We start from the raw sequence: 26,325 nt of genomic DNA on the forward strand, positions 1-26,325 counted from the left end.
AGCTTACCATTTTAGATAGTGTACTTTTTACAATTAAGGGAGGAGCACGCACACAGGTGCTGCGAAGAAACAAGAAAGCAGTTTAATTAAGATGAGAAATGATTGTTCTAATAAACTAGTAGGTCAGGCAGGCTGATGTTGTCCTCTCTAAATTATCTCCAAGCACAAAAGCTGTACATCTATACTACTTTCGCACATTTTACCAAGTAAAACATGACTAGGAGATTGTTTGAGCTCAATGGGCTGGGGATGGAAGTTAGTGAACTAATCGCTGACGCTTATATAGGGGAAAATGAGGTAAAGACACGCGTTTTTTTTATTTTCTCAGAACAGCAATGAGAGCACCAAGGAATCTAATGAATAGTGTTCTACATACATACGTATGTTTACTATGAAATAACTGTTGTATACTTACTCTTCGTTATAAGACAACAGACAGAAATTTGAAACCTTACACTGCGTGTCATTATCCTGCAATTGAGGGTAATAGCACGCAACAGTTGAGTTCTTAGTTTAATTCGTTTTTAAACCTTCCTTTTGATGATATTTCCTAAATATATTTGCTTTCTTTGCTTTTCTTTGTTGCAGAAGAGCCTTACGACGTGTTGCTGTTAGAATTTCTGAGCTTTGGTGCCTTCCTTTCTGCTTCATTAACGATGGTTTTTGCCTAGAAATGGGAGAAATTGCTGTTAACGGAACTATTGCGGAGGATTCTTCGGAATTGCTGACTTCTCTTAACGGTCCAGCGACTGCTAGTTCAGAAACGTTACTAAATTTTTGTTTCGTCGAGTCCATTGCATCATGAGGAAGGTCTTCTTCCATATTCCCCTGTCTGACTACAGCACTACTCACTTGCAGCAAAATCAAAATCTATAAAACTTCTAGATTCATAGGGGAAATACCACACTTTTAAAAGAATAGTGAGGCATTTTTAACGCTGCACACTTTCTCAAACGCAACTTTAAAAATTTTTGGAACGTCAAGAAGATCAATTTGTTCGTATGGGTGTTGGCGCATCCATGAATTACAAACATCATTGTATGCACATTTGAGGAGACTGAACACTGAAACATCTAAAGGGTGCAATTTAACACTACAATGTGGTGGTAAAGAAAGCATGATCACACCATTTGCTGTCGCATATTCCCGTTCATAACGAGAAGAATTTGATCCTGAACAGATGGTTTAGTAATCTCTACAAAGTGTTTTAACCAAAGCATAAAGGTATCTTGAATGGAATATCCTTTTTTTGAAGACCTGTATATTAATCCATGCGGTTCCCTTCGTTTCTATTCATGATTCATTTGTTCTGGATAAATAAACAGCGAGGGATTGTAAATTCCAGTTGGATCTGGTGCATGGAGTCCTTGGTTCAATCCCAGCTAACGCCAATGTGAGCTTTCTGGTGGACAAATGCCATGTGTGTGAGTTTTCTCGTGGTTCCCACATTTTCTTCATTCCACCATTTCACTGATTTCTCATCATCACCGTCTCCTTTAGCCCAGCATAATCGTGGAACGTAAAATTTCATTTCATTTCGTTTAAGATTTCATTTCATTTTCAGATTTATTTTCATAGCATTAACTTTTTTCAAAGTAGTCCCCTTAGGCTTTTCATAAACTCTTCTATTGGTCCTTCCGTTGTTGAAAGCAGGTGCGCTTGTCCGCAGCATGCCGTCGCTTCTGCAGCTGTCTTCTGTGGACTGAAATCTGCTTTCTTTCAGAGACATTTTCAAGTTCGGGAAAAGTCAGAAATTACGTGGACCCATGTCATTAGAGTAGGGAGCCTGATGACACATCGGTATGTTGTGTTTGCCCAGGAAATCATATATCAAATGTGAAGAGCAAACGGGTTGTGGTGCCTATTGCTTCGTCCTCGAAGACCTGTCGAATCTTGTGGATGGTTTCCAAGTGGGACTTTCCAAGTTTGACACAAAATTAAGTGCAGAAGCATTGTTCAAGTTTTAAGTCATTTGGCAATAATTCCAACGCCTCTAATTTTTCCCTCTTCTATCTAATTGAAATGGACTATAATGAATTATAATTGAATCCCAACTAGAATATATTAACAATCTGAAAATTAGAGACATTAGAACGAAAATTTTCATTATTCATATATTTGTATATTGTTTAAGATAGGGTGACCAAATCGTCAACTATAAAAAACGGGACACCTTTTATTTTTGGATAGATTGCTCCCCTAAATATAGTTTTTAGCCTCTCCGTTCTCTCTCTCTCTCTCCTTTTTTTTATTTCTCACAAAAAGGGCAAATTTACACTTCTTCGTTTTAAAACCTATGGAAAAGGCTGTGGAATTAATTAGATAACAAGTAACTATCAGCAAAAAATGAAATATTTGAAAACGTTACTAAAAATATATGAACGCTCAAATCTGTCACAGGATTTATAATTACTCTCAGCATCGGATTCCAACTCGTTTTATTTGCATTTTGTTACTTTTAAACATTATTTCATTTACAACTAGTTTTCTTTTTTACTTTCACTTTTATAGTTCTGTAGCTTTGTTCCCCTTTCGTAGTGTGTTACTTCTTAGTCAAATCACAAAACACTGTATTGTACTGATGATAGCGCCTCAATCTTTCATCGCCCGAAATAGAGAGTAAAAACAGCTTACATTTGTACTTCATAACATTTTCAGCCCCTTGCACTGTCGTCTGCGGAGTGGGGAGGCCTAGGAGTGAAAATAGTGCAGCTACCACATCTAATATCGCAAACGTCGTAATGACGTTGCTCAGTAATTAGACACATTCCAATATAATCACATAGCTTAGAAAATGATAATATAAATTAGGAAATGTTAGTGATTCGAAAGGTTTTTTGTACCCAATGTAAGTAAATATGGGACATTTTGGCGTCCCGGGAGAATTTTTCGGGACACCGGAAATGATAGTGAAAAAACGAGACAATCCCGTTTTTACGAGATGGTTGGTCACCCTAGTTTAAGATAGTTGTTACTCCATAGTTAACTTTAAATAACTCCATAATCGACAAACAGTTGCTAAGAAATCAGCTTCTTTTGTTTGTGCGGTGTGATTATACATAGTTTATACAGGTAAGTTCACCCCACTTTTTTTTTCTAGTCGCGTTGAGGCTAAAAACGTGACTAGGAATAGGAAGACTCAAATATTTCAGAGCTAGCATGAATTTTCGTAATATGCTGGTTTGTAACTTGGCTATTAAGATTACTTAGGGGCAACAGAGGGAAGGAGAACAGCACCCTGGAATAAATCCCTCTATGAAAAGAAAGCTTCGATCGTTGTTTACCTTAATGATATCTTCCTCAGGTTCCTTTCTCCTTTGTAATTTGCAGGTCATGGGCGCTGAGGGCCTATATGCAATCAATTGGCATCTTCTCAGGCCCAGCAAATTCCCGAAACATGCCTGAATAGTTAATAAATAAAGGAAAGTAACTATGAACTCTGTTCCTTAAATTAAACAGTTACTTTCACATTTCAAAATATTATTATATATACGGTAACTTCGGCAAATAACGCCAGTCGGGTAATAACGCCATTTAAGACTCATGCGCTTCAACAGAACTATAATGAACGAATTTTATACGCTACGGGAAAATACAATTGATGTTATATACTTACGTGACAATCTTGAACTTATTTGCAATAGAGATGAAACTGTGGTACAACTAACGTACGACACAAGCCTAAAAATTCTGGCACAGAAAGGGAGCAAGCGAGTACATATTGCCACACATGGCGGAAAAGGTGAAACTTTGAGTGTTATTACGTGCACCAATGCATCAGGTTCAAATTGGATCCCTCCAATGGTGTTATACAAGGGGAAGTATGAAAAAGAAAAGAGATTGGTGATGATCTTCCTCCAGGTAACACATATGCAACGATACCTATATGCTATGTTACAAAGGAAGAATACCGTTCATTTATGGAGCATTTCAACAGACACCCGATCCCTGGCCGAGCACTTTTTATTGTAGATGGTCACCGCAGTCATCTTGATATCACCATTATAAATGCTGCTGTGAGCAAGGATATCCAACTGCTGTGCTTGCCTGCACATTGCACCCACGAACTTCAAACACTCAATACAACTTTCTCAAACCGTTAAAAGTGTACAGCTCTGAAGCAGTTGACAGTTATCGACGAACACATTATTATTATTATTATTATTATTATTATTATTATTATTATTATTATTATTATTATTATTATTATTATTATTATTATTATTATTATTATTAATATCGTGAAACATATCTTCTAAACGGGAAGGAAACTAGAGATAATCGCATTCCTATTCTCGATTGATTTTAAATCCATGGAGGGAGGATATTTTTAAGGTCTCAAAAAATATAAGCCACATTGCATGAACATCTACACAAATGTCTTTACAAAAGTTATCGAAAACGTATCTTTCAAATTTGGAAGGTACGGAGTAGGTATTCACTTTACATTAGGGATCTAAATTTGCCATTCACTTTAAGTCCTATTAAATCCCAAACTCTGACTACTGCGAGGAAGCCTGTAACAGGCTCAGAACCTACTACTTAATATCTGCTCTAATAATATTATTATTAATTTGAGATTGAAGATTTTTAAAAATAATAATCAATTTTGCCATTCAATCCATTCTTCATCTGTTCACTTCGTAATCAGAGAATACACACTAAAAACATGAATTTTATCATGCCACCAGTAGTAGACAAAGGAATTTCGTAAGTACGATGAAGGATTCTTTGAAATAAATAGCCTATTTTTAAACATCTTTTAAATTATTATATTACGCAAACAACAATGTTAACGCGATCTGACCTGATCGGGGAATCGGTATAAAATGAGTAAAACAGAAACTTTCTTTTTTTTTCTATTTCAAAATATTATTTACCAATAACATTATTGTATATTCCCTTGTGCTTCACTGAGGTCCCTACTATGGCAATAGAATAACAAAATTCTAAAGATAATATCAAACGAGGTATTTTTAGTGTAACGTTCACGGAGATTGTTGCCTGTGAAGGGCAAGCCACTTGTTGCGATATAGGGTTTTAATTAGGCTTTTTACCCTCGAGGTAAGGTTCGTGTCACTGGATGCAATGAAACTGTAGTTAATTACTGGTCGACTGCAGGAACATTTTTTTAAGCACAATATACAGGGTGATTTTAAAATCACTATACATTTCTTTCGTCTGCGTGGAATAACGTATTCACAGGCATGGAATGATTTCACCTGTAGATCTCGAAAACCCGGCCCCAGATTGACTAACAAAACAAGCACCTTGCAATAAATAACGTAATTGTAGTGTTGCATACGAAGAATGTCCCGAAAAACTATGCGTGAACGTTTACTCATGCACATAACTTTGTTCATATGTATGAGATATATCGATTCATGATGTCTTATGTTGGGGGATTTCCCTCCTTAACTCAAATAATTTTGTAAAATTTATTTATATACTGTATACAGGGCCCGGCCATACGCAATTTTCCGCCCCGTCCCTTTCTCCAGAAAGAGCAAATCTTAAAAGCCACAATTTTAAGTATGCTATCCCACCGTGAACGAATAGGAGCGAAAGAACACTCGCACACAGAAAGATTTAGCACTACAAATACAATATCATTGGGTCTGTTTTCTGTAATAATAGTCTATTATGTTAGTAAAAGATAAAGCAAACATACCTGCAAAGGAAAGATGGTAATCCTTTTTATAAAATTAAATATCGAGCTTCAATTTCAATATATTAGTTTGCAATGTCATTGCAAATAGCTCTTTTATCTTTGTTTCTTGATTTTTCTTCAACATCTATTATTCTTTATTTAAAAAAAAACTTGTTTCCACCTTCAATGATAAGGAACTTATTTGTGACAAACACAAGATTTATTTTCATATTAAAACTGTGATAACTAAGTAAATTTAACAGGTGTTCAGTACTATTCGAGAATTGAGATCTTCTATTTGATAACAAAGAAGCAATTCATGCTGAAATTTGTTCGACCATTTGCTTTAGCACTGTCCTTGTAACCTTAAACTAATGCGACCGAAACGTAATATATGAATGTAGTATCGAAGAGAAGACGAGCTTAGTAAATTTAACTACCATCATTATGAAATCTGTTTCCTACAAGAGATATATATTTAAAATAATATAGTTATGACAGATTTTGCCGCCGCAACAAATGCACGTGTTACACATGCATGGAGCCGGCCCTGACTGTATACTTCTATGTAAATATAGAAGCTACAGTGTTAACTAGCAGATTGTATATCTCGTTGTCTGGTCTTTTCCTGATGATGACACTTTATATATCTAATAGTGATGCACATAGATACTTCTAATAATACATAGTCATGTGCATGAAGAGATACATTTGCACGGCCGTCAGGCACATTTTGTACGTCTTGCGTAGAAATCAGTTCGTCGTGATAACTCTTTTTTGCAGTCCTCTGTAACTTCTTAGGGACTTTGTGATAATAACTTCACTGCAAAGAATAAATGTGTGTATTTTAAAGAAAACTTGATCAATGGTCAGCATATCCAAAAAACTTTTTTAAAAAAGGGCCTATATTTCAACTTCTGTAGCGTTCAAAAGTATGTAGGTGAAAACAACTTGTAAATGTATAACTGATAGTGTGTAGAGTGCCCTAAAACTGTTTAAAAGTCTTTTCTGTGACTTTATAGTTATTGAAGACATCAAAAGCTGAGGTAGATTTTGAACACTCTTAAGGCTAATTCACACGTAGCATGTCGTTCGCATGCCGTGCCCCGTCTGTGCTGTGGTTCATGAAGCTTCTTTCCAGACTTTGACATTGAAAATTTCTTAATTTCTTCTTAATGTCTTGCTTTCATTATATGAAGCAAGAAATTTTGAGAAACTGGTTTCCTTTCGATAACCGTGGTTGAAGCCACTGATGTAACTATTTTTCCCAACTTTCTTGTGTATTTAGTTATACATGGTCTGATGGTGCAACTGAGAAAAAAATGTATGGATTTAATTAATGTTTCTGAAGATCAGCCAGTTGATGCCCTTCACAGCATTGTTTGTCGGCTACACGGTGAGTGCAACTGTGTTCAAAAGTTAGTAGCACAAGTTGCAATGATGTGGTGGTTTGATACATTTCAGTGGACTCAGACTAAGGTTAAAACGTCCTATCACACTTCTATTTTCGTTCGTGGCACGCGTCCGCACACACGGCCAGCATCATAATTCAGTTTTTAGAATCTACGGAAGTCAAAGTTATGATTCATCCGCCGTATAACCCTTACCTGGCCCCGTGTTATTTTTTTTCTGTTCTCCAGGATCAAAGATTGCATGCGTGGGAACAGATTTTGCAGTCCTGAAGAAGCAGTAGTGGCTTACGAGAATGAATTTTCGACATTTGAAGAAAAAGACTTCCAACACTGCTTCCAAAAGTGGTTCTCGAGGATTCAAAAGTGTGTACAATGTAATGGTGAATACTTTGAGAAAATGTAAGTGTTAAATTGATTTTAAGTATGTAAGTTATTTCACATCTCAAAACTTTCGTAGTGACCCTCGTACTCTGCTGTTGCTCCTGCGATATAAAAGAGATTTGTTTCACACATATTCACACATGCAAGGAAAACTTAATATACAGTTCAAAATCCTACGTTAATTTCACAATAACCCAATATATCAGGATTTCTCAACCTTTTCAAGTCTGAGACCAGCAGTCCCGATTTTTGTAACTATGGGTGCGGATGGGGTGGCATTTAGAAATATGTATTTAATTGTCGTATGCTCAAGGAAAGATCGAAACAAATATATATCCAGATTGGGGGTGATCGAAGCAAAGTATGAAGAAGCAGGGTCTCCTCGTCCCCTGAGAATTGACACCCTCGTTGGGACCCACTTTATTTTCACGAACCCAGAAGAATAACGAAAATTCTTGAGATTTTAGGTACAAAACAAATGTTTTTAAGCTGAAGGAAGAAATGTGACAAGTGAGTTCCTTTTTTTTCGTAAGTCTGCTGAATGACGATTCACTTAAGTCTGAATTCTAAAAAATGTATCATGCATCGTTTTGACTTGAATTCGAGAACATAATATTGTTTCATCTAACCATATATTAATGAGTGACATAAGCAACTTGACGGTTTATCCGAAATTTTAGGATATACGTTCCTTACATTCTTAAAAATTATTAAACTATATGAAACACTTCGGTCTGATAAAAATAATTTCACGACCCGTAGATTCACTCAGTGGGTCCGGAAACATAGGTTGAGAATCGCTGCGATATATATTCATTTAAAAATACAAGAATTGCAAGTGAAGTACACCCAGCGCAAAGAAATAAGTGTCTGTCAAGTCTACTGCCCGATTCTAAACCAAATTTCCTGCGCAAGTAGCCCATCGTCTAAGGAGTAAAGATGGCTACATTGCGTGTCCGAGCTAGGTTGGGGCCTTAATTTGCACGTCTGAAACTTCTGAGTTCGATTTAGTCACAATGTTTTCTTCGTTTCTTTTATCAAGTCTACAAAAAGAAGAGTCTATCATTGAATACTTATATTAGGGAAAGGTTCTCCAAAATCTCTGCTACGCCCCGGAACTATGATTCTCGTTTAGTTGATATTCATCAGAATATTGCGAGGATTTTAATTCGATTTTTTCCATAAAATAACAAATCTAGATGAAAAATACGGTCTTCATAGGTACAGCGAAATTAAACTACCGCTAATTTTCGTATTTTTCTGTAATATCTTCAAAACAAATAAAAAATATTCGAAAAGTAGAAACGTAGTGAACTAATACGACTTTGCATGTGATACCGTTATCACAACTCATCTATCTGCTTTAGATTTGCGACTGTAGATAGATTTACCATTTTTTGCGGGTTCTGTAAATAGCGGTATACCAAAAGCAGATAGCTGAATTGTGGTAAAGATATCACATGCAAAATCGTATTGTCTAGTTCACTACGTTTCTGCGTTTCGAATATTTTTATTTGTTTTGAAGATATTACAGAAAATCTCTAAAATTAGCGGTAGTTTAATTTCGCTGTAGTGGAGACAAAAGGTATTTAGTTTCACTGAAAGACTTCAGATTCTATTTTAGACTGAAGGTAATTTCTACAATTTCCCTCTGACTGACAGGTTTCTTTTCTATTTTGTTAAAGGAGTCCCATGACACTGATTATTGTATTAGTAAAATAAAGGAATTGAAAGCTGAATTTCAAGAACAAAAAAGTGAACAATTTGAAAAATATTAAAAGACGGTACCGGAAGTAAGAAACTTCTTTGAGCCGAAGAGCAAGAGGTTAAGATTACATGACGATTTTCATATTAAGACATGTCATAAAGATCTCTTTTGGGAAATTATTGATATTTTAATGGAACAGCTCATCGGTAAATTTGATTATTTAGATTATTCACGCTTCGTGGAGCGTATCAATTCAATTAATTCAGATGAAAGCGAAAGAATATGTTTCCTTAAATTACTTTGGGTTCTCTTAGCCATTAACACATCAAGCGGGGTTCTCTAGGGACTCCACAGGGTGATCTTTGGTAATACTGCTGCAACTATAAGAACCAATTTATTCTCGATTTTTATATGTGCCCTGCATTCTTTTGGGATATCTGCTACATAATTAGATCAGTGATACTTTCGTTAAAAAAGTGGAAAAAATTAAGTTGAGAAACCAAAATAATACTTGGGGTCCGTAGAACACCCCAGCTTGGTAAACAACGTTGACGATTAAGGGCTAGAAAGGGCTATCTCAGTGCACTCTTTCTCCTCGGTAGCAGTAAATGGTAACATATATGTTTCTGGTAACTTATAGAGGAAAAGCGTTAATGTACTACTAATTTTTCTTCAACCAAAACCATCTTCAGATGAAGGGATAGTGAAACTTTGTGAACTTGAGTTGAGTTGATCTTGAGTTTAACATCCCGTTCAGCAACGAGGCTATATAAGCCGTGGACGTACTGATTAACGTGGAATCCAAATCACATGAGCTCCCACCGGGAATCAAACCCCTTTTTCCCACTCAAAATTGTGTGAATTTATTTTTTCCTTCATGCTACAAGTGTTTCAATGGAAAGGAGTTTTTTCTGCTTTAATGTAAATAAAATACTATTTTTGAAATAAGCAAGATCAGAACAGACTTTAAAATTTATCATTAAAGAGGTTCTGCTGTAGGACCTATTCTCCAATCACGTAGCCCTACCAACTAAAGCAGAAAACTGGGCGCATGTCGTTGGCTGCAGATGACGTTATGTCCTTGAAAGTACTTGGCTGTTGCCACATCACACCAATAAGCAAACGCTATACATTGTAACTAATGGAGAAAGTTTAGTAATGTACAGTAAATAGCAACACAGCGTGTTTGCAGGTCAGCGAGAGTAAACTTCGTAGTTAAATGGGCCAGGGCGGGAGTAGCTGTCTACCCTATATATATAGGGGAGATCGAGATGTTTTAAAAATGTACCTATGTTCGGGATAGCCCAAGTGGTTGGGATGATCCCGAACATCCCGAACATAGAGTTTAATTTAAATTTTCTTTTGAGAAAGAAGCGAAATACCTTAAAATACATTTAAAATATAGGCTACCGGAATTTAGTATTTAAATTATTAATAACAATTATAATTACAAATATAACTAGTACATATATCAAATAATAAATATAGCAAACTATTCTAATTAATAAAACTAATGACGCTTACTACCAAGAAGTGATCTATTTTCCAAATCATTTTCATTAAATTATTATTTAGTTTTCAATAAAAATAACTATTTCAACATTTTTGATAATTTATTTCACATCATCGGGCGATTCCGAGTACTCCGAAGCAATAGCAAACATTTCCCCATGAGACACCATTTCATTGTTATAGTTGAAACTAATTGTTGACTACATACAGGCTAGTAAGATTAAAAAGAATTAATGTTGAAATATAAGGGAATATATAGCCTTATCTGTAATAATATATATAAAATAAGAGCCAACTTATCTTGCCCAGATTGTTGAATCAACTTTATAAGTGAATCCACAAAAACAACAAAACGTGTTCTTCTTGAAACTTCCCTCAGCTGACTGTTACCAACTATACTTTTAAATATTTATGTTACACGTTTCTAGCTCTTTTCCCTAGCGTGCAGCAAAATCATCTGTTTTCTAACAAGCGTCCCTGGGCGTAAACTTCGGAGTTCGGATTACCCCAGTGTTCGCGGATACCCCGGTTTCCGACACACACACACACACACATACACACATATATATATATATATATATATATATATATATATATATATATATATATATATATATATATATATACAGTGGCGGATCCAGGATATGATCAAGGGAGGGGCTAAACCATAATTTGTAGCTTTATCCAGTGTAAAGCAGGAGTGAAGCCCATTTTATTCAGTGTACACCTGAGCGTGAAGAGTGGGGCTATATAACAAATATGCCCCCTGTATCCGCCCCTATATATATATATATATATATATATATATATATATATATATATATATATATATATATCCAATATTTTGCCAAGAAATTCAAAAGGATTGAGTTTCACTTTGACTAGTGTTAATTTTAGGTAACATTATTAAGGTATTATTATTATTATTAATGATGTTATTGTTACTATTATTATTATATCTGTAGTAGTAGTATACTGTGCTATTCCTACTACTAGTAGAATATTATTAGCAATACTGTTAACAGTAACAACCAGTATGATAGTTATTTGAAGGATTGGTATTAATTTAATTGTTAATTTTTTTTAGTTTACAGAGAATAAACTAGGTAGTTTTATATCATTTGTTACCTTACGTAAAATTTTACCACAGCGTATTCAAACTTATGAAAAGATAATGCATGTGTGAAAATTGAGTAGAAGGAACCATCAATATTGTTAGAGAGTTTGTCTTACGAAACTTCCTGTATATATTTACCTTGTCTGTCCATCAGTGGAAACAAAAATATTTTAAGAGCTACTTGATAGATCACAATCAATTATGGCCAGGATATAAGGAGTCGAAAGTTAGGAATCAAATTCGTTTATGGAGGTGATATTCAAACCGGTTTAACCGGTTCATCAACCATTTCCTGTTTTAACGTCTATCACTATAGAGCAAAAACTGTAATGGATAGCAAGAAACGGTTTTCTAGAATGGAATAAGGTTCCCTAAAATACATTTCAACTCCATCCTTAACTCTGATTAATAGAAATCAACTACAACTTCCGGTTTGAATATTGATCTATATAGAGCTAGAGCGATAAGAGAAAAGTGCCTTTCTTAAAAATCGATTTAGCGTTTTAAAAATACGAACCAACTTCTCTCTTAAACCCCTATTCAAACCTGAAGTGGCAGAAATCAACCAGTTCCGGTTTTAACGTTGATCGCTAAAGAGATAAAATTGTAATAGAGAACGAGAAGCCGTTTCCTGTAACCAACTAAGCGTCCAACGAACATTCCATCTCCATGATAATCTCTCTTCCAAAACCCTCAGTGGTAAAAATTCACTTCCGTTTTCAATATTAGTTGGATAAACATCATGCCATACAAACCAATTCGTTTCACTTGCTCTACACGTGACACTGCTACTGGTTTCGTACGTTACACATAGATTCCACTAAAAGGATTGGATCAGTAACAGACTTCCGTTTGTAACAAACTTGAATAAAGAAGTGAAAATTAATTACGTTTACTCAGTTATGTCCAACAGTTATGCCCAATAAAAGGACACTTCTGATGATTAGTGAAAGAGAATTATTGTGAAATTAAACTTGAATGCTCTCCAACTTGGAAACCTACCCTGGACCACGTGCACAGGTGTTAGCCACTAAACCAGCGTAGAGGCTTACGGTTAAACTTATAGGCAAATCATTTTTTCAACCTCTATACCTCTCTTGTCCACATGACTGGGAAAGGAAGGGATTTGGGGGACTTTCGTTTGTCTTCTTCCCCCAAAACTGGATTTGCGCAGATAAATTGTATGGCGAAGACTGAAAAACAAGCTTTTGAAAGAAAAGTTGCCTTTGAGACGAGAAAAGAAATTTTAGTAGTTTTCCTCTGCAATAGTTCAACCAAGTCTTAGATCTCAAACACTATTTTACTGTTACATGATTCACAATATAAAAACTATAAATTGATAAAGTGTTTATACGACCACAATTCAGAGCATTTATCAACGATTAAAAATACGAAAGTCATTATACAATATAGTCCAACAATAAATTTCATTTAAATATTGTTAAGTCACACTTTTGTGGACTTCGTGACTCGAAAGATTTCTGACAACTTCTTATCATAAATACTGTATACACTACTCCAAAAGTGCATTACCACCTGCATTTCTCTATTTCTTGCAAAAGTAGGCTACCCAACAAACAGGGTTGTTGGGGTAGTTGAAAATTAGAAAAGCTTTGGTCCAAACCTCAATTTTTTTACAATTATATCAGTGTGGCAAACTGCAAATAAGAAAACATACAAATTGTTAAGAATGACGATTTCATTATCGTGAGAGAAATGGATTACATAAATGGTAAAAAATGATTTTACTTAAGAAGTTCAAACAAGATGAATGGTATGAAATAGACATCAGAGGAAAGCAATTCCTCTCCTTTATCAAAAAAAATGTATCGTAAAAGAAGAAAAATGTCACATAATGTAAAAGTTTAATATAAAAGACTAACAACACTAAACAAACATCCACAAGAAACGGAAGGAGATACAAACACAGAATAAGGGACACCAGTGGCGTAGCAGACTTGTGGAAACCCCTTGCAAGATAAATAGATGGGACCCTATTTGTAAACTCAATTGTTATAATAATAATAATAACAATAATTAGTAGCAGTAATATTATTATATTATTATTATTATTAATAGTATAATACTACAATTCAAATCTTTGAAATAAAATCTTTAAGTTTTACGTCCCACGGTATGCCGGTTAGGCTAAAGGAGACGGTGATTATGAGAAATGAATGAAGTGGTGAAATGAAGAAAGTGGGAGGAAACGGGAGAACCCAGAGAAAACCCACGAGCACTGGTGTTTGTCCACCCCGAAGTCCACACTGCTCGAGCTGGGGTCGAACCAGGGACTCCAAGCACCGGAGGTGAACGCTCTACCACTGAGCCACTGCGCCCCCCTTAATACTACAATTGAGTGTACAGCTAGGGTCCCATCTATTCATCTTGCATGGAAGTTCCGCATGTCTGCTACGCCACTAGTGTCCCTTATTCTGTGTTTGGGTCTCTTTCGTTTCGTGTGGATGTTTGTTTTTGTTCTGTTAGGCTTTTATATTAAACCTTTACACTATGTAACATTTTTCTTTTTTACGAGATTTCTTTTTTGGGGAAAGGAGAGAAACTGCTTTTCTCTGACATCCATTTATTACCATTTGTCTTGTTTGAACTGCTTACGTAAGAGCATTTTGTAATTTTTTATGTCATCTATAGTTCTCACGATAATAAAACCGTCATTCTTAACAATTTGTTTTATTCTCTTATTTGCAGTTTCCTATACTGATATATTTGTAAGAAAATTTATTTTTGGTCCAACGTCTTCCTAATTCTCAACCAACCCATTGACTCTGTGTTTTGAGTTGCCTACTAGTACAGGAAATGGAGAAGTGCAGGTGGTAATGCACTTTTTGGAGTCGTCCATTTATAGTTGAGATTTATAATTCAATTGCTTCATAAAGTCTATCTCTCTTAATAACAATAAATCTGAAATTGCGAAGGTTTAATCAATTTTTACAAAATCAAATTTTATTTTTTTAAAGTAAGTGTTACTGAGCATTTTGAATCACATTTACAGTTACGTTTACCTAACTAGTTAATTAAATGTTAAATTCAAAGTCTTTTGACACATTCATAATTACCACTTGAGATTAATAACAAAGAAAATTAAAATTAATGTGATGTTATAAAGATATTTTGACAACTTAGTGTAACATTAACATATAAAGAAGACTTGTCATTTGTAAGACAATTGTAGACATGCGAAGTAATTGACACACGCAGTAGCAACTTTGCAAAATACATTACGATCATCTGTCAAGTTTAAACAATTATAAGTACAAGATACATAAATGTATGACATATTCAAATTTACGAATAAAGAAAATGACTTTTTACCTATTTTAATTTTTAATCAACAACAATGTTATGGAAAATGGAATCTATTGTATTACAATGTGATCCAAATGACTATTCTGTGTTGTATTGTACTCCTAATAGTGTATGAACTTCCGATTACTCATAAGATCTCTAGGCTTGCAATTATAGGCAATGGAAACAAAGTTCACATTTTATTATTTTTTTAGCAAGCACATCTTAAATTAAGGGGATAAAGAGTCTAAAACAAATTCCAGAAATTTATTGACATTAGTATAAATGTCAGGTGATTCACCACATTGCTTCGGTCCAGTGGATAGTATTCCCAGCTGAATAGTTCTAGATACACCATCAACTATCTTGGTCACAAATAAAGGAGTTCCTGCATCTCCGTAACATGGAGTGTTTTGTGTTCCTGTGCTACAAAACTGGTAAGGCAAGATTTGCGTTTTTGTCTGGTATGCTTTCTGACAGTCATCGGGTGACATCAGCTCCACATTCAACTGTCGTAAACCATTTGGTACTCTTTCTGCAAAATAATAATAATAATAATAATAATTGTCATTGTTACAGTACCGCGAACAACTTACAAGGTATATTCGCGAAGTGTCCCCTCGGGATTCGTGTAAAATTGATTCAAATGCAAAGTTCTCAGTGGCCGAATGTGTATTGTACAGAAGAGATGATATCTATATTTTCATGAAAGGAGGAAAGAGAAAAAATGAACATCCAAGCCTCCTCAGGAGGTACATTAGCACGTGTCGAATCAGCTTGTTTGCTGTGCGATTTTTGCCTTCAGGCGAACTACTGCCGGTCGATTAGATAAGGGTCAAGAAAGAAAGATGCTTATTTCATGGAGATATGTTTACTACTTGACATTAAGTATTTGAAATCCAAAACTGTTCGAAATATCCATTTTCTAATTTCCATAATAAGAATAATGGGAAATGTTAATTCTCATATATAAAAAGAAAGAAAGAAACAGATATATTTCACACAGATAACAAAACAAAATATTCTACTTAACTACGCCTTGGCCTTGTGTGTTTCAAAATTGTTTAGAATGTTTTTCCTTATTCCAGTAAAAAAATGATAGAATAAAAAGAATTGTTAATTCTCATAAAAAAAGAAAAAATATAGTTACACTTATTAAACAAAAAGAACAAGATAAAATATTTCAGTCTTAGCAATTCCAAATGCTTAGAACTATTTTTTTCCTTCTGCTCGTGAACACTTCATATCTTCAAACTAATATTAATCTTGAACAAAACATTTTTCAATAAACATAAAATTCTTATAATTTTAAACCTAATAGCGTGTCCACGAACCACGATTATCTATCACCACATTGATTCGACAAAGCATGAATCAATCAGTGACGTAGGAAGAAAGGAACGGGAGAGGAAGGAAGTGAACTAAGACCTGTATGTTAGGTGCCATCCCGCCATTTGTCTGGTATGAATGAGGAAAACGGAAGAAAAAACTCACACAGAATGGCTTTACTGAAAAAGCTGTTACACCTTTTCGACCAAGTGCCCCTTATGTATAGTGAATGAAACATCTTATTTCTCAACACTTTCAATCAATAGTTTTGTTGGAGCGTTTTATATGAGATCTGACCCTTGATTATTTAATGGAAGACGAAAATGTCGGGATCATTGTCCATCTGAAAATAAAATTTTTCGTTTCGTGTGGGCAGCATAATATTCAACTACAGAGTCTTCCTTATTACTGTTACTTAAGGGTCTTCTTCTTGTTACCTAATTTTTTTTACTACTTCCTTCAAGACTAAGCACGATTTTTCCTTAACCTCCTAATCTCACTTATAAAGAATTTGTGATCCAAACTTCCTCTTAACAAAGAGAAATAATGAAACCTGTTGACTTAAACAATTGAAACAATATTGGTGAAATTTTCACGAGCAGCAATTACGCAATAAAAGTACCGGACAAGAATAAACGACCAAGAACACCATTAGTTTCAATGGTATTTTTGGTCGTTTATTCTTGTCCCGCACTTTAGATGATTAGGATATTTAAAACATAACCTATATGATAGTAGAGATGCTATAACTATATGTACTTTTAATTTAAATGTATGACGAGTAAACGAAACGCTATAATACTGAAAACTGATACATATACTATTTACTCATGTGTGTGTTATTGTGTGCAGAAAATAGTGTTGCTGAGGAAAGACACAAGACGACATCGTCCAATACAAATAATTAAGCCTTTTTGAAAACGAAATGAAATCTCTATCATACTTCACGAGACGAGAGAGACCCCGTCGTGAACAACACTAGCAAACCCACGAAGTTCACGTCGTTGTTGATAATGGTATGTACGCGTTTCGAATATAAATAACAATCACAACTATATTGATGTAATCGCAGATCTCATTCTTGATATCTGAGCATTTGAGACTAAGAAATAAGCGCTCGTACCTGGGTAATATTTACTGTTGTCTGGGTTTAACAAACGGTTTTGCGAACTGAAAATATTTTAACAACCGGTTCTAGTGAACCGGCTGAATAGCACAACCGGACCGCGGAGAATTCTCTCGTGATAGTTAGAGTGCTCATCTTCGGCACGGGAGTCCCGGGATCGATTCCTGGTGGTAGCTTATGTGGTCCAGATTCCACGTTAAGATATAGCTCCACGTCTTAAATTGCATCGGCGCTGAACAGAATATTAAACTCCAAATCAATTCGTCACAAAACCAATTGACGTCAGAATTGGGAGTACGTTTGTGTTGAACAGCATTGTGTCCATTTGTTTCTAAGAGTTCTTGATTGTCTTCCTCAGTTCCTTTCATTAATTATTTCGTTCACTCATCATCTGTTTCCTTTAGCCTCCAATTCCCATTTCATTTCATAGTATTAGATCAATAATGCAGTCTTGAATTTCCGAAATCTCTTTTCATTGTTCACTCCTCAATTACCTGTGAGTAGATCATGAGTATTTAGATATATAAATTAATTATAATAGGTAATCTGGTACTTGTAAACTACTATGCATGAATTATTTGTTTTCCTCGAAAACAAATTCAAGTATTGTTTTTCTTCTCTGTCTCAAAGCACTACGCTTAGTATCGAAAAGAACGTTGTTTTACAGCAGAAATTGGATTTGTTTGGAAGAGCTGCTTACAGACCTCACGTGAAGGCAGCAAGTCTCTCGGTGAATTAACTCACGTAAACAGGGTTGGGAATATTTTCTTCTCTTGCCCGGCTGACTTATTTCTTTCGTCAATGTTCTAATTTTATCGGCCCATACGGGTAGTTTGCATATTTATGGGTCTTCATATATCCGGAATTCAATCATAAGCTACTTTAACGCTCGGAAGCAAATTGCTTTTAGTTTCTTTAGATGTAACTGGACATTAATGTGGGAATATCCAAAAATAAGTTTGATCAAGTACTGCTTCCCTAACTCATGTTACTCACCACGGCTGCCATCTTGGATCTGCCATATTGGATTCAACTTTCGGGAATAGGTGCAAGTCATCATAAAATTCATGTACAATTTTCTGGGAAATTCACTGGTGTAGTGAATTTTACCGTAGCTTGTACCGTTTGGAAGGTATGGTATGTTAAATCCCTCCACGCATTTTGCGTATAGACATTGCAGATAATATCAGTTACGCTTACGTTTTTGATGTTGACAAATCAAAACAACCTCAAAGAATACTGCAGATATAAACAAACTTTTTACAACATTGGCGTCATAATCTTATTACATTTCTGTGAGTGATTGTTATTACTTCCTGTTATACTATAACAAGAAAATATTGTATTACGGTCAAAATGGCTAATGTAAATCCAGATACGACCAGATTTGTGTGAAGAACTACCATTTCCATATTGACGACTGTGTGTCTGTATGTACCTGCGTTCAAGAATATTTTGTCAAGATAAATCACGTAAAAGATTACATATACGATTACATATACGATTGCATAAAATATTACATACTTAAAATCAATTTAACACTTACATTTTCTCAAAGTATTCACCATTACACTGTATACACTTTTGCATCCTCGAAACCCACTTTTGGAAGCAGTGTTGCCAGTCTTTATCTTCAAGTATTGAAAATTCATTCTCGTAAGCCACTACAGCTTCTTCAGGGCTGCAAAATCTCTTCCCACGCATGCGATCTTTGATCCTGGGGAACAGAAAAAAATCACACGGGGCCAGGTCAGGGCTATATGGCGGATTAGCCATAACTTTGACCTCCGTAAATTCTAAAAACTGAATTGTGATGTTGGCCGTGTGTGCGGACGTGCTGTCATGATGAAGCAGATTCACACGCAATCCAGCTCTTGGACGCCGTTCCCGAAGCTTCTGGAATACTTTTGTTAGGCAAACAGTGGTGTACCACTGAGCAGTAACAGTCCTTTGTTTTTCAAGTGGAACAGTTGCAACGTGGCCAGATTTGGAGAAGAAAGTTGCGACCATCTTCTTCCCCACGCTTCGAGGTCGCCTCACTTTCGTGGGTGGATTTTCATCTGGAAAGATCCAAACTGTAGACTGGCGTTTATTTTCAGGGTCAAATTGATAGATCCAAGTCTCATCACCATTAATAATGTCATAGACGCGTCGAGAATTGCCTCCTCAAATCTTGCAAGTATTTCTTCACACCATTCCACACGCATGCGCTTCTGCTGTTCAGTTAAAGTGTGAAGCACCCAACGAGATGAAACCTTCCTGAGCCGAAGATGATCATGAAGAATTTTTGTTACTGCTGGCGATCTAATATTCACTGTAGATTCAATGTCCTTGAAAGTTGTTCGAGGATTTTCTCGAATCATTTGTTCCACAGCTGTAATATTTTCATCTGACACAGCTGTTGCCGGACGTCCAGCTCTCTCTTTATCTTTAAGCGATGTTCGGCCTCTTCTGAATTCACCAAACCACCGAAAAATTGTAGCACGGGAAGGAGCGAGGCCCCCAAATGGCCCCTGCAATCGGTCAAGGCATTGTGTCTCGTTCAAACCACTTTTGAAATCGTAAAGGATCATTGCCCGAAAATGTTAACTTTTGAGCTCCATTCTAGAGAGCCGAATACTGCTCACATCAACAAAGAAGTGAAGGCGATACGGCCACGCCGATAAGCGAGGCGAGTTGAAACTTGCTTCGCTTCTTCGCTCTGGATACCACTACCGAACGCAATTGTTGGAATTCAAATACTGTGCCACAACAATGCGTATCTCAAAACTTTCGTAGTGACCCTCGTACACACGAGGTCCTGTACAATTTCCTATGTGGTTCAATATTCGTGAAGTCTCTGATATTTAACATGCATTACTTTGCAAACGGTAAAGCCACTACACCAATGAATTTCGGAGAAAAGTTTATATGAATTTGATGTATAACATGCACCTATTCTCATTTGAAAAACCGAAACTTGAACCTAATATGGCAGATCCAAGATGGCGGGATGCGGGATGAGCAACATACATCAGAGAAGCAGTATTTGATCCAATTTGTTTTATGTATGCCCATATTCATATCCAGTTAAATTTAAATAAACTAAAAGCAATTTGTGTCCGAGCGTTATAGTAGCGTATGATTGAATTCGGGATATATGAAGGCCCATATGCAAATTACCCATATGGGCCGCTAAAATTAGTACAACGCACATTGGGTCGCGGAGAAGTTTGCGTTTGAATCAATTTTACGAATCCCGAGTGGGACACTTTGGCGAATGTACCTTGTTAGAGCAAAAAATAATAATAGCAGTAAAAATAAAAATAGAAGATACTATATACAGCTTATTATGATCTATTTGAATATTTGTAATGTTAATACGAGTATACATTTCCTTTAGATGTGTTTACAATGATAGTGTACATAATTATTACTTAACTCGAATAATTTTAATTTTGCTTGATTTTAATTCGAATAACCTATTGCTTTAGTCCCTTTGCTTCTCTGAATAACTAATTGTATTTTTGAAATGAATGTGTAAATAAACTAAGGTATCTAGGAACAGGCAGGAAATAATGTAAGCTATGGGGTAGTGTATTTTGACACTTCTATCTTCAAATTGATGTGCCGAGACGATGCGAAATCTTGATACAAAAATGCCATTTTTCTTTGCAAGAAAAAAGATGTGTTCCTACTGGGTTCAAATTTCAGTGGGAAACGAACTCGGGATCCCTTACACCAAATGCACACGCGATAGTCACTAGACCAGTAGGGAGGGATATGTAAGCTTTCATTTATAAAACAGATTATATATAATTATGAATGCATGTCTGCAGGGGTAAAAGTGAGGGAACGCGGGAAAACGTCGTTCTTCCACTTCAAAAATATATCTATGGCGTCCCTCTCACTTCCTTAGATATTACAATGAACAAAGATAAGCAGGGGACGCGTGACGTTATCCGTTCCTCTCCCTTTTCAGATTCACTTTTACCCTTGCATTTCTGTAATGGTTTCAAATGTTCAACTGCAGTGTGCCAGTTTACCTACCCCTTTAAAAGCTTCTTCTTTACGATTCATGATTAATTTTATAGAACAATAGAAACATAAAATCATGGGATTTTATTTAATTACATTTTACACTTACAAATTTAAGTGTAATATAACAGAAAAATGGTTTTAAAGGAATAATAGTAATAACCTAATATTATTTAAATTTTAACATTAGGGAAGTAAAATAATTATTATACACCGCTCTTTGCACCTCGTGCAATTATGTTGAATCGCTTTATGAATTAGCGAGTTTTTCTTGCTGCAGTTAACAACTCAATCAAACTTTTAATGCATATGCGCAAAAACCTTATTCGTGGCAGAGAGCTCACTGTAGTTACATAGATTACATCCGTTTGTGTTTGAATAAAGCACTTCCCTACGACTTACCTCGAAATTTCCCGTTGGAGTATCTGTTTTGTGTTGCAACATGGACTAATTGAGAGTTTATTTCATTGTTTTCATCGAAGAGTTGTGGAAATGGTAGACATATAGGCTGAACGTCGTCTAAAAATAACAAAAACAATAAAAATATCAATTTTGTAATTGTTGTATGTACATAAATCAATCTTGGTAACCAATCTTCGATGTTCTTCTAAAAGCAAAAATTTGGATTATTGTCAGAAAACATGGTAGTTCTACCATCTTGAAACTCTATCTTGGAAGTCCAAGAGCATCCGCAGCATAAATCCTGAGTCAACGAGTTGAAGATTGCTTACAATGAATAGCTAAATTAACTTTCATGATCGTTCACTTGTTAAATTCCAGATCTGGTCAATACTTACATATCAAAGAGCATTAACAATGAATATTTCCCGTGTTGCAATGATTGCAAGCTTACCTGAAAGAAAGCGGTAACGTATTCGGGTAAAAAAAAGAAAGAAAAAGAAAAAAGAAAAGAAAAAGAAAGAAAAGAAAATAACAGCAACAATAGTGATATATATATACAAAGTTCCGTATTACAGTAGCTACACTGTAGGGACTACAATGCTATTATAATAGCAATACATTGTCTGTGGGTAACGCTAATTCCTAGAGATGCAAAAAAGCCGGCTTTTTTGAATCGATGGTTTTTTGCACATAAAAAGCCGGCTTTTTTGGGATAAAACGAGAATTTTGGAAATTTTGGCTTTTTTCATTTTCATGATTTTTCTATCTAAATAGCTTTCTTATAGTATATTCTATAGTCAGATAAGAATTCCATGACCTAAACGCCATATTTCGCTCTAAAATTCACCATCAAGATAGACGGAGCACATGTTTTACGAATTAAAGCTAACATGAAGAATGTAGTATTTGAGGGCAATTTTAGAGGCTATTTAACTTTATTTTAACTTTTGAGTTATCGACATATTTTCTTCTCGGGATCATTTCAGTTTGTCATCTGTGTTTCATTTCTAAGAGCTTAGTACTCAAGCTTCTAGCGCAAAAGTTAAACTTACGTTTTTCTATATATCCGTCAAAGCGTACGTTTTTCAATATATTCGTCTAACCATACTTCCACATTTCTGTTATACTGTAGCTGTGCAACGATTTAGCAATAATTTTCCATATACAACCTTGAATACTAATTTATACAAATAATCAGTAGCGGATTTAGAAACGTACTTTGGGGCGGGTTTCTCTGATTGTTTCGTTTTCTAAAATGTCCTAATTTTATTTGGGAGGAGCTTGAAATTTATGAGTACAGGCATAACTAATACTGTATTTCGTTTCATTTATATATTTAGAGATAATCTTCCGGATACAACCTTGAAGATCATTTTATACTGAGAATCAGTGGCGGATTTAGAAAAGTATTTTGGGAGGGGCTTTTTTTCTTACTAATGTTTAGTTTTTCTAAACATTCGTAATTTTTATTTGACGGGAGCTTAAAGTTTATGAGTAAAGGCATAACTAATAGATATTTCGTTTGTTTTAGACATTCCGTAACTTTGGAGAACAGGTTTCAGTCCGAAAGACCGCCCCCTTAACCCTCGAAGGACCAAGGGGGGTAGCTATAAAATGTCCACACTTTTGAATATCGTTGTTTTGATGTTGAATATTTGTGAGCCCCTTCTCCATATTTTTATTTTGTGTCAGTAAGTATCTAAAATAATTGTTTCGATGGGACAAATCTTTCTCCTCTATTTCGTTGGTTAATAATAAAAGGAAAATTCGAAGGTGGACACAAAATACCCCCTTCCCCCCTTGGTCCAATTAAGTACCTTCAATTTTGGAATATTTTTTGTTTTTAGTTTCTACTTTTAGCTGGCTACTGTGTTCATATAGTAGACAAATGACTGTCTACATCTTCGCCATTAGCAGTACAAGGGTGATACTCCTTTGAGAACAGTTGTACAGTCTGTGAACAGTCTTTGTGTAGTTTTCAGTGCGTTGTGTTTCTTTTACAAGATAATAATGAGTAGATATTTGTCGTAAAAAGAAATAGCGGAGGAACTTTCTTCTGATGTGTGTGAAACTGAGTTAAGTGGTTTAGAAGAAGATGTACGTGAGACCGAGAACCATGTAAGTTACATCGAAAACATTTATGATTGTGACGATGAAGTTTACCATTCCAGTGACTCGGAATCGGTAACATCAAACTGTAGTGATAATCCGAATGTGGGCGATAGTAAGGGAACGTATGTTTCTACAAGGTACATAAGCAAATCTGGTAGAGTGTACGTTGATAAACCACCACCTTGTCTACGAAGAACAAAGCAAAATATTATACGTGAACGACCTTGACTAAAGTCAGACGTCTTGTAAACAATATTCGTGAATCTTTTCTGATTTTTTTTCATAGACGATATTCTATCAGAAATCGTGAAACATACCAATGAAGAAGCATCTAGAGAAAATATTGACCCCACCAATGAAAGTGAAGCGCTTGCACTTATAGGAGTGCTTATTCTGATGGGAGCAAATGATGACACTAACTTAGACTATCACGGTTTGTGGTCTGAGGATTTAGGACGATCTGTATACATTGCAAGCATGAGTCGGAACAAATTTCGTTCTCTCCTCAAAATTCTTCGGTTTGATGACAAGGCTACGAGAGAGCAAAGGAAAACTAAGGACAAATTTGCACCTTTACGCGAAGTGTTCAACCTTCTGAACGACACGTTTCCAAAGTATTGTAAATTTGGAACTAATACAATTATTGATGAAATGCTTTCCCTTTTCCGCGGAAATTGTAAGTTCAAAGTTTTTATAAAAGAGAAACCTGGCTAATACGGTGTACTCATCAGGATGTTGGCTGACTGTGATCACCGATACGTTTATAATATGGAAGTGTATGCCGGTAAGGAAGAGGGCACAACAACTGCCTCAAGAAGACCAAAGGAAGTAGTGAAACGATTTGTCACTCCTATAAAGAATACAGGTAGGAATGTCACTACAGACAGGTACTACACGTCAGTAGAATTGGCTGAAGATTTGTACACTGACTATGGTCTTACATTAGTAGAAACATTACAAAGCAATAGGAAACACGTTCCTGAGGAACTTAAATCCATCAACAATAGGGAACTACGTTCTAATATGTTTGTATTCACTGATCCCAACAGTGGAAAGCCTCCTGTAACAATAGTGTCCTATGTAGCTAAGGAAAAAACGAAAAAACTTCTATTACTACTGTCAACTCAACATAATGATGACGTACAAATCAGACATAAATTTATTCTATAACGCAACAAAAGGTGGTGTCGATACAATCGACCAAATGGCACACGGAAATGGCCACTATCCGTCTTTTTTACGCTTATTGACATCGCTTGTATAAAAGCATATACCTTGCACAAAATGAACTTTCCTGATTGGAATAAAACAAAAAGTAATAGAAGGCGCTTGTTTCTTCAAGAACTGGGAATTGGATTCATCAAGCCAAACATTGAAGAACGCACCAAAAATGTTATGGGTATGCAGCGTAATATTGTTTCCTCAATGGAAAACGTACTGAAGAGAAAAATCGCCACAAAACTTCAGGACATTGCACGGTCTGCAACAACAGTCAAAGGTAGGTGCCATGTATGCAACTCCCAGGCGAGAACAAAACGTGAAAAACAAAACAAGCTTCCTAAATAGTGATGTGAGGTGGAAAATTTTCCGCTATATTTTTCCGGAAAATTTTCCGTTCTAATAAAATATCAGTAATGAAGTAACAATTCCTCAGCAATCATAAAATTGTTTGAATTCATGTATAGAAATGTTAAAAAGTGAAAGATCGTTTAAAGAATCTGAAAATTTTCATGGCTCAGACAATTTTCAGTACTATGTAAGAACAAATGAAACAGTTTTTCATGAATCGAAATATTTTCTCTTATATGGAAAAATTGAATAACTTCTGTTTTTATGTCGGAAAATTTTCATCATTTTGAAGCAAAAAGTAAAACAGGTTTTTGTGAATTGGAAAGTTTTTTTGCTCTATAGAAACAAGTGAAAGGAATTTTTATGAATCGGAAAATTTTCATCACGATGTAGAAACAAGTGTGGAAAAAAAAACTTTTCATAATCCGGAGAATTATGGATATTGTGTATAGTGATGTTAGGTGGAAAATTTTCCACTATATTTAACTGCACATAGAGTTACAAAATTGAATTACTGTAGAAGAAAGTTAGTCAGCAACAAATTATAATTTTCCAATTAGCTTTCGGGAACGGGAAAATTTTCTAATATTTCAAGTTGAGAAGTAAAATTTTACACAGTGCTTCTCTCTCTCTCTTCCTCTGCGAGCTCCTTCGTTGCTAAGCGGTTAGCATACGCGCCTTTGG

General features: G+C 35.4%; 1 protein-coding gene across 1 annotated transcript in view; it reads right to left on the minus strand.

The window, feature by feature from the left end:
- Nucleotides 1-12,925: 12,925 nt before the first annotated feature.
- The window catches only part of LOC145664389 (serine protease ea-like), a 76,063-nt gene continuing 62,663 nt past the window's right edge, over nucleotides 12,926-26,325 (minus strand). The window contains exons 5-6 of the mRNA XM_081731052.1: nucleotides 21,961-22,077; nucleotides 12,926-15,621 (exon numbers count right to left, since the gene is read on the minus strand). Coding sequence (XP_081587178.1) covers nucleotides 15,317-15,621; nucleotides 21,961-22,077 — 422 coding nt within the window. The 3' untranslated portion in view covers nucleotides 12,926-15,316. The remainder of the gene's footprint in view (nucleotides 15,622-21,960; nucleotides 22,078-26,325) is intronic.

Source organism: Thermobia domestica, chromosome 11 (genome assembly GCF_964235325.1).
Source record: "Thermobia domestica chromosome 11, izTheDome1.hap1.1, whole genome shotgun sequence".
NCBI classification, from domain to species: Eukaryota; Metazoa; Arthropoda; class Insecta; order Zygentoma; family Lepismatidae; genus Thermobia; species Thermobia domestica.